The 16,374-nt window shown below is 56.7% G+C and overlaps 1 protein-coding gene and 1 long non-coding RNA gene across 6 annotated transcripts in view; one reads left to right on the top strand and one right to left on the bottom strand.

The window, feature by feature from the left end:
- Positions 1–16,374, top strand: part of PDE4A (phosphodiesterase 4A) — a 40,314-nt gene that overhangs the window by 19,176 nt on the left and 4,764 nt on the right. For 4 of the 5 annotated variants that reach the window (XM_058728066.1, XM_058728065.1, XM_058728067.1 and 1 more), the window contains 13 exons: positions 4,048–4,239; positions 5,112–5,148; positions 5,272–5,342; positions 6,132–6,181; positions 6,350–6,462; positions 9,982–10,075; positions 11,824–12,047; positions 13,435–13,533; positions 13,628–13,792; positions 14,003–14,102; positions 14,226–14,380; positions 14,584–14,706; positions 15,138–15,320. In XM_058728066.1, the coding sequence (XP_058584049.1) occupies positions 4,048–4,239; positions 5,112–5,148; positions 5,272–5,342; positions 6,132–6,181; positions 6,350–6,462; positions 9,982–10,075; positions 11,824–12,047; positions 13,435–13,533; positions 13,628–13,792; positions 14,003–14,102; positions 14,226–14,380; positions 14,584–14,706; positions 15,138–15,320 (1,606 nt within the window). Of the gene's footprint in view, positions 1–4,047; positions 4,240–5,111; positions 5,149–5,271; positions 5,343–6,131; positions 6,182–6,349; positions 6,463–7,346; positions 8,482–9,981; positions 10,076–11,823; positions 12,048–13,434; positions 13,534–13,627; positions 13,793–14,002; positions 14,103–14,225; positions 14,381–14,583; positions 14,707–15,137; positions 15,321–16,374 lie in introns of those variants that run through there. The other variant, XM_058728068.1, reaches the window with a different exon arrangement.
- LOC131510657 (uncharacterized) lies at positions 5,504–14,000 on the bottom strand. The gene is made up of 2 exons (XR_009261133.1): positions 13,866–14,000; positions 5,504–5,709 (listed from the first exon to the last, which is right to left on the bottom strand). It is a non-coding gene; the product is annotated as an uncharacterized LOC131510657 (long non-coding RNA).

The raw sequence follows: 16,374 nt of genomic DNA, 5'->3' as shown, positions 1-16,374 counted from the left end.
TTGAGCAGTGGCAGACAAGGGAAGGGTGACTCCACATAGCACCAGCGTGCCATCCTGGAGGGTAGGTGAGACCCCACGCCCACATACACCCACACTCAGCCTGCAGTTCAACAGGCCCGATGCCTTCCCCTCTGCCCTTCCGAAGCCCGGGGGACATCAGCTCCTGGAAGCACAAACAGCAGGGCCCCAGGGAGCCTCTTCCCATCGTGGCCTCTGGGCTCCTGCTTACGTGAGTGGAGCCCCTGGGGCTACAGTATCTGATGCCGGTCGGGCCCACTCTCGGACTTGGGTCTCACCTTCCCTAAACTGTCTTCAGAGTCTGGGGCCAGGGTAGGGTCCTCAGTACGTAAGTATGTTCCTGTCTCCTCCCCCGTGGGCCTCAGTAGAGCCAAAAAATCCAGGCTGTGCCCGGGGAGACAGGACGTGGTTCTCAGGCAGCGAGGCCACCAACCCCTTACCATCCCTCTGTGCCCCACTCTCCCCTGTTGCGCCGGGATGTGAACACAACTCACAGAGCTGGTGGGGGACACAACTGGGTTCGGGTGTATAAAGCACTCTGACAATGCCAGGCACACGGCCAATATTCAGGAAGCGTCTTGTTAATATTGCTATATACCTAAAAGGATCTAACCTGTTACCTGGTACACAGCAGGTGCTCAGTAAGTGAGCATTATCATCAAAGGCCCCAGTTCATGGTCTAAGAATTTTCCATCTTAAGGGTTTTTTTTTTTTAATTTACTTTTTAAAAGTGAACATATAGTAAAATTCACCTTTTTAAATATTTTTGAGAGAGGGAGAGAGCACAAGTGGGGGAGGGGCAGAGAGTGAGAGAGAGAGAGAGAGAGAGAGAGAGAGAGAGAGAGAATCTGAAGCAGGCTCCAGGCTCTAAGCTGTCAGTGCAGAGCCCGATGCCGGGCCCGGACCCATGAACCATGAGATCGTGACCTGGGCCGAAGTCGGTTGCTCAACCGACCGAGCCACCCGGGCACCCCAAATTCACTCCTTTTGTCTACATTGTATGAGTGTCTTTATTGTAGTAAAATCTACATAACATACTTGTCCACTTGACCGTTTCTTGAGTGTACATTTGTGTCGTTAAGTATACTGACATTGTCGTGCAACTGTCACCACCATCCATCTCCAGAACGTCACCACCTTCCCAAACCGCCGCTCTATACCTAGTAAGGTAAGGAAAGGATGCTTGAGTTGTTTCCAGCTCTTGGCTCTTTTGAATCACGCTGCTCTGAACGTTGGCATACAAATATCTGCTTGAGTCCTGCTTTCGATTCTTAGTGTTTAGTATTTCAATTCTGCGTGTGTACCCAGAAGTAGAATGGCTGGATCACACGGTAATTCTATACTTAAGTTTTTAAGGACCGTTTTCTATAGTAACCGCACCATTTCACGTTCCCCCACATCCTCACCAACACTGGTTAGTTTACCTTTGTTTTTTCACGATTTTACTCTTTTTGAGTTTTATTTATTTTGACAGAGAAAGAGAGAGAGCGAGCGTACGAATAGGGGAGGAGGGGGAGAGAGAGAAGGAGGGAGAGAGAGCCAGAATCCCGACGTGGGACTCTAACCCACGAACCACGAGACCATGACCTGAGCTGAGGCTGGATGCCCAACCGACTAGGCCGCGCAGGTGCCCCGAAGTTTGTTTTTAAAAGAAGTTTGAATTTGTGACTGTTGAAAATGTCTGATTTCTCTCCTAAAATCGGAATCCCCCAGCACCACTCTGCTCTGGGTGTCAGCTGCCTGGCCCCTGCGAACATTTGCTGCGATGGTAGGAATGTGCTCGAATGGGGGCTGAGTAGGCAGAGGGCAGCAGCTCACGTTTCCGTCTGAGGAGTCATGAGACTTGGGACTGAATTCTGGCCCCATCACGCTCTTGCTGCGTGACCCAGAGCTAATCATTCTCCTCTCTGACCTTAGTTTCTTCATCTGTAAAATGGAGTCAACGAAGTCCCTCGCCGTACTCCTACCCCAGGACTGGCCCAGAGAAAAAGGTTAATAGATCCATAGATGCTGGTTTCACTATGCTACTCTAGGGGATTTCAGACTTTCTTTTTCTCCCTTTCTTTCTTTCTTTCTTTCTTAATTGATTTTTGAGCGAATGCAGCGGGGGAGGGGCAGAGAGAGAGAGAGGGACAGAAGATGTGAAGCAGGCTCTGCGCTGACACCACAGAGCCTGACATGGGGCTCGAACTCACGAACTGCGAGATCATGACCTGAGCCAAAGTCGGACGCTCAACCGACTGAGTCACCCAGGCGCCCCTCAGACTTATTTCTTAGCAGAGGGACCATTCAAATAAAATCTTACGCTGACTCTCATTAGGTAGGACTGGAAAGGGGAGGGCTCCATTGCCTTCCCCTACTCCCTTGCACCCACCAGAGCATAGCCTGAAGTCTGCTGACCCTTCTAACCCCCTCACTTTGACGACGGGGTAACAGACCAGAGAGGGCAGTGGCCTTCCCGAGGCCACACAGTACGTTGCAGGCACGCGGTTCCCCACCAATTCTGCATATCGACTGCTGAGTCCCCTGCCCATGTGGCGCGTGTGGGGCCGATGCTTCCTGAGCGTTTTACCTGTGTCAACACTGGTCGCCTGGATGACCTGAGGAAGGTGGCGGTTGTCCCCATTTTGTGGATTAGGGAACTGGAATTCAGTCGTTTCACCCCAGTCACACCTCTGGGAATTAGGCGAGCCAGCATCTCCCTGGCTCATCCCGAGCGTCTTGCCGGTGACCCCAGGCTGGGGCCTCGCTCTCTTGCCCTCGGTGTCGCCGGGTCTCTGTCACAGTCTGTCTCTCTCTGCTCCTGACACACCAGCTTCCTTGCTGGTCCTCAGACAAAACCCGAATCCTGCCACAGGGCCTTCGCACTTGCTCTTCCCACCCCCTGGAGTGTCTTCTCCTCCCTCCTGACCAATGGCCTGCTCTTTGTCATCTTTCAGGCCCTGCTCGCAGGTCACCTCCTCAGAGAGGCCTGCCTCCCCTTTCCAGTCTCCGCGTGGCACAACCCCGTTCGCATAGTCACTCATTCACACGTTTTATGATTCATCCAGTAAACATTTTATTGGGTGTGCACTGTGTGCCAGGCCGTGTTCTTGGCCCATGGGCTAGAACAAAGAAGACCAAAATCCTTGCTCTGCAAAGCTTAGTTCTAGGAAGGAAGGCAAACAGCAAAGAAGTAAGATATAGAATATGTCAGGTAAGTAGCGGTTATTTTTTGAAAGGAAAGGTAAATACGAAATAGTAAGGCAGAGATTCAGATCTTAGATGTGTTGGTCAGGTGAGGCCTCCCGGGGACACAGCATTTGAGCGGAGGCCTGAAGGCGGCCGGCCGGAGGAGCCATTGGAGGTCTGGGCAGGGGAAACAGCCTGTGCAGAGGCCCTGAGGCAGGAATACATCTGGAATGTTTAGGAAGCAGCCAGGAGGCCATGGAGGCTGGAGTAGAGTGAGTGAGGGGGAGACCCGGAGGGCTTGGGGCGGGGCCACCTGGGCCTCAGTGAGGACTTTGGCTTTTGCTCTGGGTGAGCTGGGAGCCATAGAAGGGGCTGAGCAGAAGAGGGATGTGGCTCTCTGGTGGCTGTGGAGGGGAACAGACTGAGGGGCAAGGACAGGAACCAGGGAGCAGGGCAGAGACAAAGGCGCTGGTCCAGGCCACCAATGAGGGGGCCAGCCGAGGAGGGGGTGAGAAGTGGACGGATCCTGAATAGACGTGGGCAGTGAGGAAAGAGTAGAGCCAAAAAGATCCCCACACTTTTGGCGGTGTGCACGTTCACTAGGCTAACCTGTTTACAGTCTGGCCCTCCCATGCCATTTCCCGTAAGGGACAGATGCTCGTCCGTCTCAGTCACTGCTGTGTCCCAGCACCTCAACAGAGCCTGGCTCACAAAGGCACTCGATCGCTCTGTGATCTCTGCAACCTCCTGTCCCCCGTCTCTACCAGGAGTGTCCTCGGTACCCTTATTCCTCTGCCACCCCCCCCCCCAGTGCCATCTCAGCCCCCCTGACCGCTCTTCTCGCCCACCCCCTTGCAGCTTCGAGGCGGAGAATGGGCCCACGCCATCTCCTGGCCGCAGCCCCCTGGACTCGCAGGCGAGCCCGGGCCTCGTGCTGCATGCCGGGGGGGCTATCAGCCAGCGCCGGGAGTCCTTCCTGTACCGCTCGGACAGTGACTATGACATGTCACCCAAAACCATGTCCCGGAACTCGTCGGTCACCAGCGAGGCGTGAGCACCCCACTCTCACCCTCCAGGCCTGCTCCCAACACAAGCTGCCCTTGCCAGCAGGGAATGGGGACACCGCCTAAGCCCCCTGCCACCTCTCCTTCCCAGTGAAAAGTAAACAGCCCCCTTGCCCACATCGAGGGCTCGGTCCCTTTACAGCATGCCCACCCAGCGAGGTCTGAGGGTGCGCCCCATCTCTGCCCCCCACTCAGCTACGGTGAGCCTCTCCCTCCAGCCCAGCCCGCACCCACATCCTTGCGGTCCCTGCCCACCCAACCTGCCCAAGCCCACTCCTACCCGTCGGCAGCTGGGGCCTGGCCCCCCTCAGCCTGTCCCCGCTGCCACTTCTTCCCACAGAGCATCCACCTCGGCTGAGCCCCCTCTGCCTTCCCCCCCCGCTCCAGGCTTCCCTAAACCAGCCCCCCTTATCACGACCACCTGTTAAGGTGTGAGCACCCCCAGACCTGCTCAGCCCCCTCCCCTCTCACTGGATCCTCCAGCCCTGGCCCTACCCATCCAGGTACCCACCTCAGCTCCCCTAACTCTCTTGCTCCCCATCCCCTCCTACCCACTGCTCTCACCAGCCCCCCCCCCTGCAGTGGATTTGTCTCTGCACAGCCCCTCCCTGCCCACCCACCTGAGCTCCTCTGTCCGGCCACCGTTCCCTCCAAGACCAGCCCCTGTAGGGTGCGTACCCTTGGGAGGTGTAAGCGCCCTCTCCCCTCACCTGTTGGAGGCCCCCCCACCACGTCCCAGCCCACCCTCAGCCCAACCCCCATAGAGGGTTGCTTCTCTGGCACCCCAGCCCCTTCTCACCCAGGCCCGGGGGTGTCCCACAGTGAGGACGCCTGACCTGCCCCTGTCCTTGGTTGCAGGCACGCTGAGGACCTCATTGTGACACCTTTCGCCCAGGTAAGACCCCTCCCCTAAGAAAGGAAGGGGCTCCAACCTTCCCCCACACTTGGGGACAGGGACCTAGCCCCAGCCCCTCCGGGTGGCTCCCTCTCCTCACTGCTGGCTCTCCCTCCGTCCCAGGTGCTGGCCAGTCTCCGGAGTGTTCGCAGCAACTTCTCACTCCTGACCAATGTGCCCATTCCCAGCAACAAGTAAGTCTCAAGGCTGGGCCCCAACATTCATGATCATGAGGCCAGGCACACCTGGGTTCAACTCTTAGCTCTGCTGTGCCCCCTCAGGCAGGAACTTGACCTCTCTGAGCCTCTGTTCAGGCAGCAGCTCCCTCTGAGCCAGCAAACCATTGCAATTTGAATGGCTAAGGCAGAGACTTTTAAAAATAAAGATCAAGGGGTCCAGACACGTGGTGGTGAGGCCAAGGGTAGCCAGGCGCCGCAGCCTTGGGGCCACTCCCGGCCCCAAAGCCAACTTTCCAGGCAAATAGCGTCTTGTGGTGCCTTTGATCCCCCTCCATAAAATGGGAATTTAATAGTGCCTCCAATAGATGCTGCTGTGAGGAGTCTGGAAGATAATACATAGAAAGTGTGAGATCATTTGCCCAGCACGTAGTCAGTGCTCACTAAATTGAAGTGATTATTTGGGGGCAGGCGCTTGGCTGAGAGCTGCTAGTCCCTCTGGGAGTTGCAGGAACTTTGGAGACATAGGACCTGACCCTGCCGCTGATCAGCCGTGTGGTCTTGAGCAAGCTTGTTCGCTTCCTTGAGCCCGTTTTCTCATCTGTAAAATGGTTCGCTTCCTTGAGCCCGTTTTCTCATCTGTAAAATGGGTTCTCCTGGGGGCTCTGTGAGAGGCTGCAGGCTGAGCACATGGTGGCATGCGTGGGACACAGGGAGCGCTCAGAAAAAGGAAAGGTGGCATTATAGAGAGGGGAGGCAGGAATCTGGGGGCACACAGGCTGATGTTGGAGCCCCGTTTCTTTGCAGACGGTCCCCGCTGGGCGGCCCAACCCCCGTCTGTAAGGCCACGCTGTCAGGTAACAAAGCCCAGGGGGTGGGAAAGGGCCCCTCTTGCTGCTCCAGTGGGGGACCCCTCACCTGGGGGTGGTGGTGGCTGTCTTACCTCCTTTCCCCACTCATTTGGTGGACCCCCATCATCTCGGGTTGGGGCCTCTGGGTCACCACCCATGCTGCCCCTTCTCCAGAAGAGACATGTCAACAATTGGCCCGGGAGACACTGGAGGAGCTGGACTGGTGCCTGGAGCAGCTGGAGACCATGCAGACCTACCGCTCCGTGAGCGAGATGGCATCTCACAAGGTGAGGAGGCCCCCAGCCGGCAGGGCGGAACTAGCCCCTGGGCGGGGCCTGAGGATGGGGGCCAACCGCTGGGTGGGATCTGCGAGCGGGTCCACCCATGGGCGGGGCCGGTATCTGGATGGGGCCAATGAGAGGGGACCCTTTCCTGGGCCTGTGGGGTGGGGCTGACTGCTGGCAGGACCTGAGGGGGAGGACACATTTGGGGCGGGGCCAATGTGTGAACGGGGCCTTTGGGGTGGGGGCCCATTCCTAAGCAGGGCCAACCCGAGGGCTGCGTGTTCTAGCAGATTCTGACTTCCCCCAGGGGTGGGGGAAGCCTAGTGCGTGGGGGTATATGTGCCTGGTTGTACATCTGATGCAGGCTGCCATCTCTCTTGAGGGGGTTGTCCAATGTTTGTATAGTCTACAGGTGTGTGTGTGTGTGTGTGTGTGTGTGTGTGACTGTGGGTCTGTGTGGCTGTCAATTTGTTGGCTACACGTTTGCAGCACAAGACGGGGTGTGAGGGGATGTTCCAAGAGGGTACGTCACGAGTAGTGTGCAGATGTGTCTGTATGGAGGATGTATGGGTGCACACAAGCAGTTATTCCAGATTGTAAGTGTGTGGGGCTGTGCCAGAGGGGTATGTATGTTTACAAGTGTGAGTTGGTCTAGGTATGAACCTGAGTGTGTATCTCCATGTGTCTGTGACTCCACGTGTGTGCACAGACACATGCATGCACTTGCAGGGCTGCAGGAGAGGGTGCAAGGCTTCCATGTACAGTTGTGCGGTCTGTGTACTGCACAACTCCAGAGGACACCATCCAGGAAAACGGGCGGCATGAATGATGTTTCCTGGAGTTGTGCGGCACAGTGGTAGCCCGCGTGGGAGGATGCCTATCAGGAAATGAGTATACAGGTGGAGGTGTCTGCGTTGGGGGTGGTGCACATACCTGTGGGTGGAGGTTTGTCTGGGAACATTCCCGTCTGAGGGTGATTGTGTCTCTGAGAGTGTGCCGAGCCTCTGAGAATGTGACTGTCTCTAAATGTAGGTTTGCCGTTGTGTTCCTGCAATGATGTGTGTGTGTGGTCGTGGGTATGATGTGAGCATTTGCTTATGGGTTTCTCAGGGTATGTTTGTGTCCAAGGCCACATGGTATTTGTGTTTGTCTGAAAGTGTGCCCGTGGGTGTGTGGAGTGTGTGCAGCATATCTGGGTGTCTGTCCCCAGGTGTGTGTCTCCGTGTCTGGGTGTGAGTCTGTGTTCTTGGGAGGGCTGTGCCTGAAGGCGTTCCTATCTCCGTGTACTCAGCTGTATACCTGCGAAAGGGCTGGACTTCAGAGTTGTGACTGTGTGGTGTGTGTTAGTGCGTGTGTTGGTATAGAAGGTGCATCTCGGTGTGTGTGTGTGGACTGTCTGGGCGTGTGTCTTTGTCTCTGGGTGTGTCCCTGGAAGGGACGCGTCCTGTCGGGGATGTGCGTGCCTCCCTGCCTTTCCCTGGCAGCCCCACCTGGGTCCTGGCTCAGGCCCGTGGGTTCCGATGCCCCTTTAACGCCCCCCCCCCCCCCGCACCACCTGACGTCGCATGCAGCCTGCCAGTGCTGCAGTGAGCACGCACACGCGCACACACACAGGCGCGCACACGGAGCCCAGAGCCTCCGAAGCCACCTCCCGGGACCCTCGCCCTGCCCCCCCATGGGCAGGGGTCCCAGGCCACCTCCAGCTACTGCCGCGGGGGGGCCCATCAGGGCCAGGGGCTGGCAGACCATGTAACCAGGGCTGCTATCGGGAGCGCGGAGGGGAGGGGAGCCCCCAGCCCCGCTGGGCCGGCCCAGGCCCCTCCGCGGCTCCCCCTTGCACTGCCCACCTGCCCTGAACCCCCCCCCCCCCACAAAACCCACAGTGGCTGTTAACCCCGGGACTCCCCAAGCCCAGCCTCTGTGTGCGGCAGCCCCGAGCGGGGCTAAGATTCCAAGATGCCCTTGGTGGATTTCTTCTGTGAGACCTGCTCCAAGCCGTGGCTGGTGGGCTGGTGGGACCAGGTAGGGGAAGTCGGGGTGGAGGATGGGCGGGAGACTCGGCCCTAGCCCTCCCACCTTGGATCCTCAAGCCCCTGGTCTGGGCTGGTGTGTGCGGCTGTGCACGTGTGTGGCCTGGACATGAAGACTTGTGACTGTCTGTGTCTGTGTGTGGCCCAGGGCTGGGTGGGGATAGCGGGGGGCTGGGGATGTGGGTCTCTTGCTGGGTGTGTCGGTACTCACGTGTGTATGTGTCTACAGCGGTGTGGGGCTGTCTGACCATATGCTTATTTGCCTGGGTCACAGTGTGGCCCTTTCTGAGATCACATGGCTCTGGTTGTGGTGGTGTATGTTGGGACGTGTTTGTGAACCCAGAGCTGTGTGTTTTCTCCGGGGCATGTGACCCCAAGTGTCTGTGACTGCCTTATCGTGTGTGTCCCTTGGTTTGTGTGTCTGTGGCTGTGCAGAGCCGAGTAAGATGGTCGTCTGTGACTCTGTGTGTGGTTGTGTGACTTTGTGGGTCCTTCTTGTGCACACGTCTCTCGGAGCACTAGGAGGAGTAAGTGCCCCATCCTGGTGTGGGCTACGTGGGCTCACCCTTCCCATCGAGTGTCCCTCCTGCCTCTCTGGACGGAGTCTGCTCCTGCTTTGGGGGTGCTTCAGTGGAGCTTGGGGGCGGGGAACCAATGCCCTTTCTCCTCCATGCACAATGTCACAGCAGACACTTGTGTGAGGTGGCTTGGGGGGACCAGGAGGGACCTCCAAGCCTGGTTCGGGGTATCCTCTGCTCATCTGTGCATCTGTCCACCCTCCGGGACTGGGGGAGAGGGGGCTATGATGGGAACCCCCCTCCCCTGGATGACCGAACAAGGTTTCCTCAGCTCACTGTTCTCCCCTGCCCCTGCCAAACCTTCTCTTCTCCCAGAACTTGCATTCTCTCCTGCAAAGGAGAGACTGTATTGTCTCCTTCCAAACTGGGCTGGGAGCTGGGGGCCTGGACACCCTGGGAGTGGGGTCCATATCTGGGAAGACGTGGGCCAGGGTAGCTCTGGGAAGGCAAGGGTTAAGGGGCCTGCGGCCTGCCCCCCCCCCCTACTTTCCCCCAGCTCAGCAGCTGGTTGGAGGGGGAGTTGCTAAGGAGACTCCCATTGCCATGGCGACGGGATTCTCCTGACACCCTATTGGCTCACTGTTAAGCGGGAGCCCCTCCCTTCCACAGGTGCCCCTCTGGCTCCTCCTTTGGGCTGGAGGAAGAGGAAGTCTGGGGAGGGGTGCCCCCCTTCCTCAGGAAGGGAGGGCTATGCTGAGTCCTGACTTCCAAGCCTGGGGCCCCCCTCCAGACCTGGGAGGAGAGGAAGGGCTGACCCCTCCCCTCTAGCAGCTTGCTGAGGGCTCTGTTGGCTGAGCAGAGAAGTTGGAAGGACTCATGGGGTCTTCAGAAGTTTCTCGGGAGGGGCTGACATCCTCCACCCTCTGCTGCCCTGTCTCCCCATCATTCCTTCCTTCTTGCCTCCTTCACCTTAGTTCAAGAGGATGTTAAACCGTGAACTCACACACCTGTCAGAGATGAGCAGGTCAGGAAACCAGGTCTCTGAGTACATCTCCACCACATTCCTGGGTGAGTGAAAGGCACCGCTTGTATGTGCGGGGAGAGGCTGCACGCCTGAATTGGAGGGGGCTGCCCCAGACCGCAGGTCCCATTGCCCACATTTGCCCGAGGGACCCTGACTCTTAATTCCCTAAAGATCAAGGTTACCACGCTCAAGCGTTCCCATGCTCACGATGCCCCTAAACCCAGAGGGATGTCAACTTTTATAGAACTTCCACAGTAAAAAAATCTCTCCAAGCAGAAAAGCCCCCCCGCCCAACTCAGTGGGACCACAATGGAACTCTCAAACTCAAGACCCCAAAAACCCCACAAACTCAAATAGAATTCCTAAACTTTATTTTTTTTTTTTATTTTTAAAAATTTTTTTTAATGTTTTTTATTTATTTTTGGGACAGAGAGAGACAGAGCATGAACGGGCGGGAGAGGGGCAGAGAGAGAGGGAGACACAGAATCGGAAACAGGCTCCAGGCTCTGAGCCATCAGCCCAGAGCCTGACGCGGGGCTCGAACTCACGGACCGCGAGATCGTGACCTGGCTGAAGTCGGACGCTTAACCGACTGCGCCACCCAGGCGCCCCAAGAATTCCTAAACTTTAAATGCCTCCAGGCTGAAAGGCCTCCCCAAATTCAGTAGACTATCCAAACTTGGATTTCCCCCCACAAATTCAGGAGATCCCTCAAACTCAAGAGGTATGCTCAAACTCAGTAGGGTTCTCAAACTTAAGGGAACGGCTGTCCTTAAGAACTCATAAAAGACCCCCTCAAAGTTTCAAAACCCTCCAAGCTGAAAGGTCTCCCAAATTTGGGAGAATCACCCAACTTGATATGACCCTCAGATTCAGTAGGACCCCCCCCACACACACACAGACTTTTGATACCTAATACAGTTATACAGAGTACCTCAAATTCATTAGAACCCTCAAGCTCATGGGGACCTCCAACTCATCCTAATCTCTTTATCCAAGAGCCCAAGCTGAAGATATGCCCCCCCAAATTCAGCATAATTTTACCCTCTCAATTTATCACCAAAGGTTTCCAAATTCTGGAGAACCGCCCTGCGCCAAGCCCAAGAGAAGGGTTCAGAGTTTCAAATACTCCCGCCAATGGGGGTGTGGCTGTGCAGAGTTCTGAGATCCAGCCAATGGGAGCATGGCATGCAAATAACCCCTATTAGGCCCCGTTATTGACTGGCAGGGCCCCAGGTCACAATGGGTGGCCCAGGTTCAGCTCTGGAAGCCCTTGAAAGCTCAGGAAAAGGGATCCTGGGGCTGGCCCCCCAGGCAGGCTGGTGTTAAAGGGGTGGGGTGGGGGTGGGGCTCATGGAGCCAGAGACTACCCTTCCCTCCCTCTTCCCCATGCTGTCCACCCCGATCAGCACTCTTAGTCACCATGGAGGTGTCTCTCCTGCCCTAGAAGTTCCCCTGCCTATACAGGACAGGCAGCTACTCTCTCCAGCATCCTCAACCTGCTTCCTGACTTCCCGTGCCACCCCCTTGTCAAACCTGGCTATCAGACTGGGGCCACCCCAATGCTCCGGGCCAATCCCAGGGTCCCTGCTCCAGCCCACCACCTCCCAGAAGAATTCCTCCCTTCCCTCTGGTTTCCAGCCTATAAGGAACCAACAGCATGACATCCTGAAGGGGTCTGCCCTCCTGCGTGAGCCTTCCCAGGGCACAGTGGGGAGCCCAGGGGAAGTGAGGGCCAGATGAGGGGGTCTCTGTGGGAGTCTCATGCTTGTCTCTCCTCCATCTGCTTCAGACAAGCAGAATGAAGTGGAGATTCCATCACCCACGATGAAGGATCGAGAAAAACAGCCAGCTCCCCGCCAGAGACCTTCCCAGCAGCCCCCGCCCCCTGGGCCGCAATTCCAGCCCATGTCTCAGATCACAGGGGTGAAGAAGCTGATGCATAGCAGCAGCCTGAGTGACTCCAGCATCCCCCGCTTTGGGGTGAAGACCAACCAAGAAGAGCTCCTGGCCCAAGTGAGTAGGGTCTCAGCAGACACTGGACTAGAGAGGGGCGGGAGTCTCCTGGGGCCCAGAGAAGGACCGGGCGTTGGGTCAGTCTGAAATGACAATCCAGGCATACTTGGCTTATGAGACTCTCAGGAGAGCAAGAGTGAAGGAAGCAGGAGAGGAAGAACCTAAGCAAGGAGGTGGCCTCAGAATCTGGCCTCCGCCTGACTCCACAGGGAGCTCTGGAGTGTCAACAGTGCCACAGAGTTGAGCCCACCTTGAGGCAAGAGTGCGGGACTTTTGTACCCCACTGTGGGCGGTCCCCAGAGTGGACAGCATTACCGCCTCCATGTAGCTCCCACAGGGGCAAGAGCAGTTTTCTGTAGAACAGAGCAGCTGTGAGTCTTTGTAAGCAACAGTCCCAGCACCCACCCAGGAGGACAGGTGCACTGGTCAGTGAAGGGGATCTGGGTCGAACGCCAACAGCATCCACTACAGGCCAGACTTGGGTTCAGCTCCGTGACACCTAACGCCAAGGGGCTCCCGCATGGGTTTGTACAGCGGACTCGGTGCACTCTTGGTGGCTCAGTCAGCTGACATTTGTTGTAACCTGAAGTCCAGCACTAGCCAGTGCCCAGTCAGTCACCCGGTGTTTACTGAGCACCTACGGTGTGCTGGCACTGTTCCGGATTCTGGGGAGCTATGGAAAATTAGCCCGAGTTCCTTTCCCCCTGGTGCTGGTGAGCTGTTTGGCTCCGAAGCCAAACTGTGCTTTTGGGGTCAGCCAAACGGAGTTCACACCACAGCGTTGCCACTTGCGAGATGCAAGGGCTTGGGTAGGTCGCATCACTTCTGAGCTTTGGTTCTCCAACCAACCAAATGAGATCAAGCATTTAGCATAATGCCTGGGAGACAATAGTCACTCAGGGGGCGCCTGGGTGGCTCCTCGGTTAAGCGGTTAAGCGTCAGACTTCGGCTCAGGCCATGATCTTACAGTCCATGGTTTGAGCCCCGCACCGGGCTCTGTGCTGACAGCTCGGAGCCTGGAGCCAGCTTCAGATTCTGTGTCTCCCTCTCTGTCTGCCCCTCCCCCACGCACACTCTGTCTCTCGCTCTCAAAAATAAATGAAACATTAAAAAATTTTTTTTTTTTTTAAAGTCACTCAGTACACAGGCACTGTGGTTGCTTTGTTATTTTCTGGCCTGGTCGGACGTGGACAGTCAACTCTGTGCTGTTGAGCACAGCGCCCACCCGGTGGGCAATGACAGTGCTACTTTCAGACCAGAGCTCTGAATTGCTAGGAAAGAGTCGAGAGGGGTGACGATCAACCAAGAGGAACTTCTGACCCACGTGGGTAGGGGCAGGGCCCTGGGTCTTGTGGGCTGCTGACCTCTGGCCTCCTACTCCACCCAGGAACTGGAGAACCTGAACAAGTGGGGTCTGAACATCTTCTGCGTATCCGAATACGCCGGAGGCCGTTCCCTCAGCTGCATCATGTACACGATATTTCAGGTAGGGCGGGCTGAGTGGGGCAGGGTGAGCGGAAGGGGGCCGGGCGGAGAGCAGAGAGCTCTTGGGAGTCACCATTCCCCATACCTACCCTCAGGAGCGTGACCTGCTGAAGAAATTCCGCATCCCAGTGGACACCATGGTGACATATATGCTGACCCTGGAGGACCACTACCACCCCGACGTGGCCTACCACAACAGCCTGCACGCGGCCGATGTGCTGCAGTCCACCCACGTGCTGCTGGCCACACCCGCGCTAGATGTGAGCGCTGCCTGGCCCCTGAGTCTCCCCAGCCCCATCTCCCTCCCTGACTGCCCGTCGCCCATCTCCTGACCTCCGTGTCTCTCTGACGCTGGCCTTCCCGATCCTTCCTGACCGTCTTCTTTGGCACCCGCATCTCTCTCTCACCCTGTCTCTCAGATCCCCCATCTTTCTAACCCGCCTCGCTCCCACCCCCGTCTCTGCCCCTAGGCTGTGTTCACGGACCTGGAGATTCTTGCCGCCCTCTTCGCGGCCGCTATTCATGACGTAGACCACCCTGGGGTCTCCAACCAGTTCCTCATCAACACTAGTGAGTGGCCCCCACGGGGGCGGGGCCTGCCGGGTTGGAGGCGGGGCCTGCGCTGCCCCACCCCTCGAGGCGGCCCTGCCGGCCCCACCCTCCCCTGACAGCCTGCCTGGGCCTGGGCCGCAGATTCGGAGCTGGCGCTCATGTACAACGATGAGTCGGTGCTGGAGAACCACCACCTGGCCGTGGGCTTCAAGCTGCTGCAGGAAGACAACTGCGATATCTTCCAGAACCTCAGCAAGCGCCAGCGGCAGAGCCTGCGCAAGATGGTCATCGACATGGTGGGCGGGGCGGGGGCGGGGCCAGAACGGAAAAGGGCGCCTTTGACACTGGGGTTGAGGCAGGGTCTGAGTCCAGGCCAGGAAGCCCCGCGAGAGGCGTCCTTTGTGGGGACTGGGAACAGGTTGTGCTGAGGGAAAACTTTAGAGGCGTAGTTCGGGTCAGTACGGCCCGTGGCAGGGCTTCAGTGGCCCCTCACCCACAGGTGCTGGCCACGGACATGTCCAAACACATGACCCTCCTGGCAGACCTGAAGACCATGGTGGAGACCAAGAAGGTGACCAGCTCGGGGGTCCTCCTGCTGGACAACTACTCCGACCGCATCCAGGTGCCTTTCCCTCCCCCCCCCCCCCCCCCACCATACAAGGAGACCGGACCCTCTCTCCTTTTCTCTCTCCCCTTTGGGTCCCGTTTGCCCCCCTCCCTCAGCCTGCAGCTCCCATGTTGCCCCTCTTCCTGTCTCTTTTCTGTCTCCCCTCCCATCTCTCCATCCCAATTCCCATCTACCATCCCTCCTTACTTCTTCCCTTCCTCCATCACCCCGTCCTGTCTCCTCTGCCTTTGCCAACACCTCCTTCTCTCCTCTCCCCACGATCTCTTTCTTTGCTCTCCCCCTGACATCCTCTCCCCTCTCCCCATTTCCCCTATCTCTCTCCACATCCCCCTACCTCACTCTCCCAATAAAGGGGGAGGTAAGGAAGCGTGAGGTCCCAGACTGGGATGGGGGCATGGCCTCTGAAGGTCCCCCACCTCATGCAGGTCCTTCGGAACATGGTGCACTGTGCAGACCTCAGCAACCCCACCAAGCCACTCGAGTTGTACCGCCAGTGGACCGACCGCATTATGGCCGAGTTCTTCCAGCAGGGGGACCGTGAACGTGAGCGGGGCATGGAGATCAGCCCCATGTGCGACAAGCACACAGCCTCGGTGGAGAAGTCTCAGGTACAGTGTTAAGCGGGCCTCCCCACCCCATGCTGGCCTGGAGCTCCGAGACCCAGAAGTTCCCGACCTGCCCCTCCATAAAGTCAAGTTTTTCTGTGTGTGTGTGTGTGTGTGTGTGTGTGTGTGTGTGTGTGTGTGTTTCTTTCCTTTTCTGCCTTGATGGGAAATTTGCAACATTTTCCCTTCTACAGAATAACCAAAACCAGGCGTCTGGATTCAAAACTTGTAGACGTGAGTGGAACAGTTCTCTCTCCTTTAGCATCCATAATAATACTTGCCCAGCTCTTGGTTACAGACCTTATGTCGCTCCAGCCTCTCGGTATCCCTGTAACCTGGCTGCTGATTTTGTCCTTGATTTTTGGTGGGATTTTGCAATGAGATGCGATGACGCGTCATCATGTGCTTGTTTAACTTGACAAGAGGTACGGAAACCCAGTCTTGTTTGTAAAGTGTGGATGTGAAAGTTTCTCACCCTCCCCACTCCCAGTCTCCTCCCTGGCAAGACCTGTTCTTCCCGGCTCACTGTGCACGCCTTTCCAGGCCCGAGTTACCCAGCCTTGGTGCTGTTGACATTTGGGCCCGGGTCATTCTCTGTTGCGGGGGCCGTGCCTTGTAGGATTTTGAGCAGCATCCTTGGCCTCCGCCCCTTCCCTTCCAATTACAACAACCAAAAATGTCTCTAGATACTTCCAAATGTCCCTTTGAGCATGCAGATCACCCCATCCTCCAACGCCCGGGAAAACCAGTTCCATAGGTTTTATTACGTAGTTACATTTATGGGCAACTTCATAGCAATAGTTCAGGAGTTTTGCTTTGTTAAAAAAATATGAATTTTATCGACACGTACCCATTTTTGTACAGCTTGCCTTTTCTTCCAAACAATGACTTGGAGATGTGTCTGTGTTACTACGTATAGATTTAGCTCATCCCTTTTGACGACTCTGTAGTATTCTCACAGATCTAGACAGCAGATGGGGTCTATAGTTTTTCTCCTGTGGATGGCCATTTAGGTGTTGAGGAGTTACAAATTCGTAGTGACTCAGACGAGATAAGG

Source organism: Neofelis nebulosa, chromosome 4 (assembly GCF_028018385.1).
Source record: "Neofelis nebulosa isolate mNeoNeb1 chromosome 4, mNeoNeb1.pri, whole genome shotgun sequence".
In the NCBI taxonomy this organism is placed as follows: Eukaryota; Metazoa; Chordata; class Mammalia; order Carnivora; family Felidae; genus Neofelis; species Neofelis nebulosa.
This window is presented reverse-complemented; position numbering and strand designations above follow the sequence as displayed.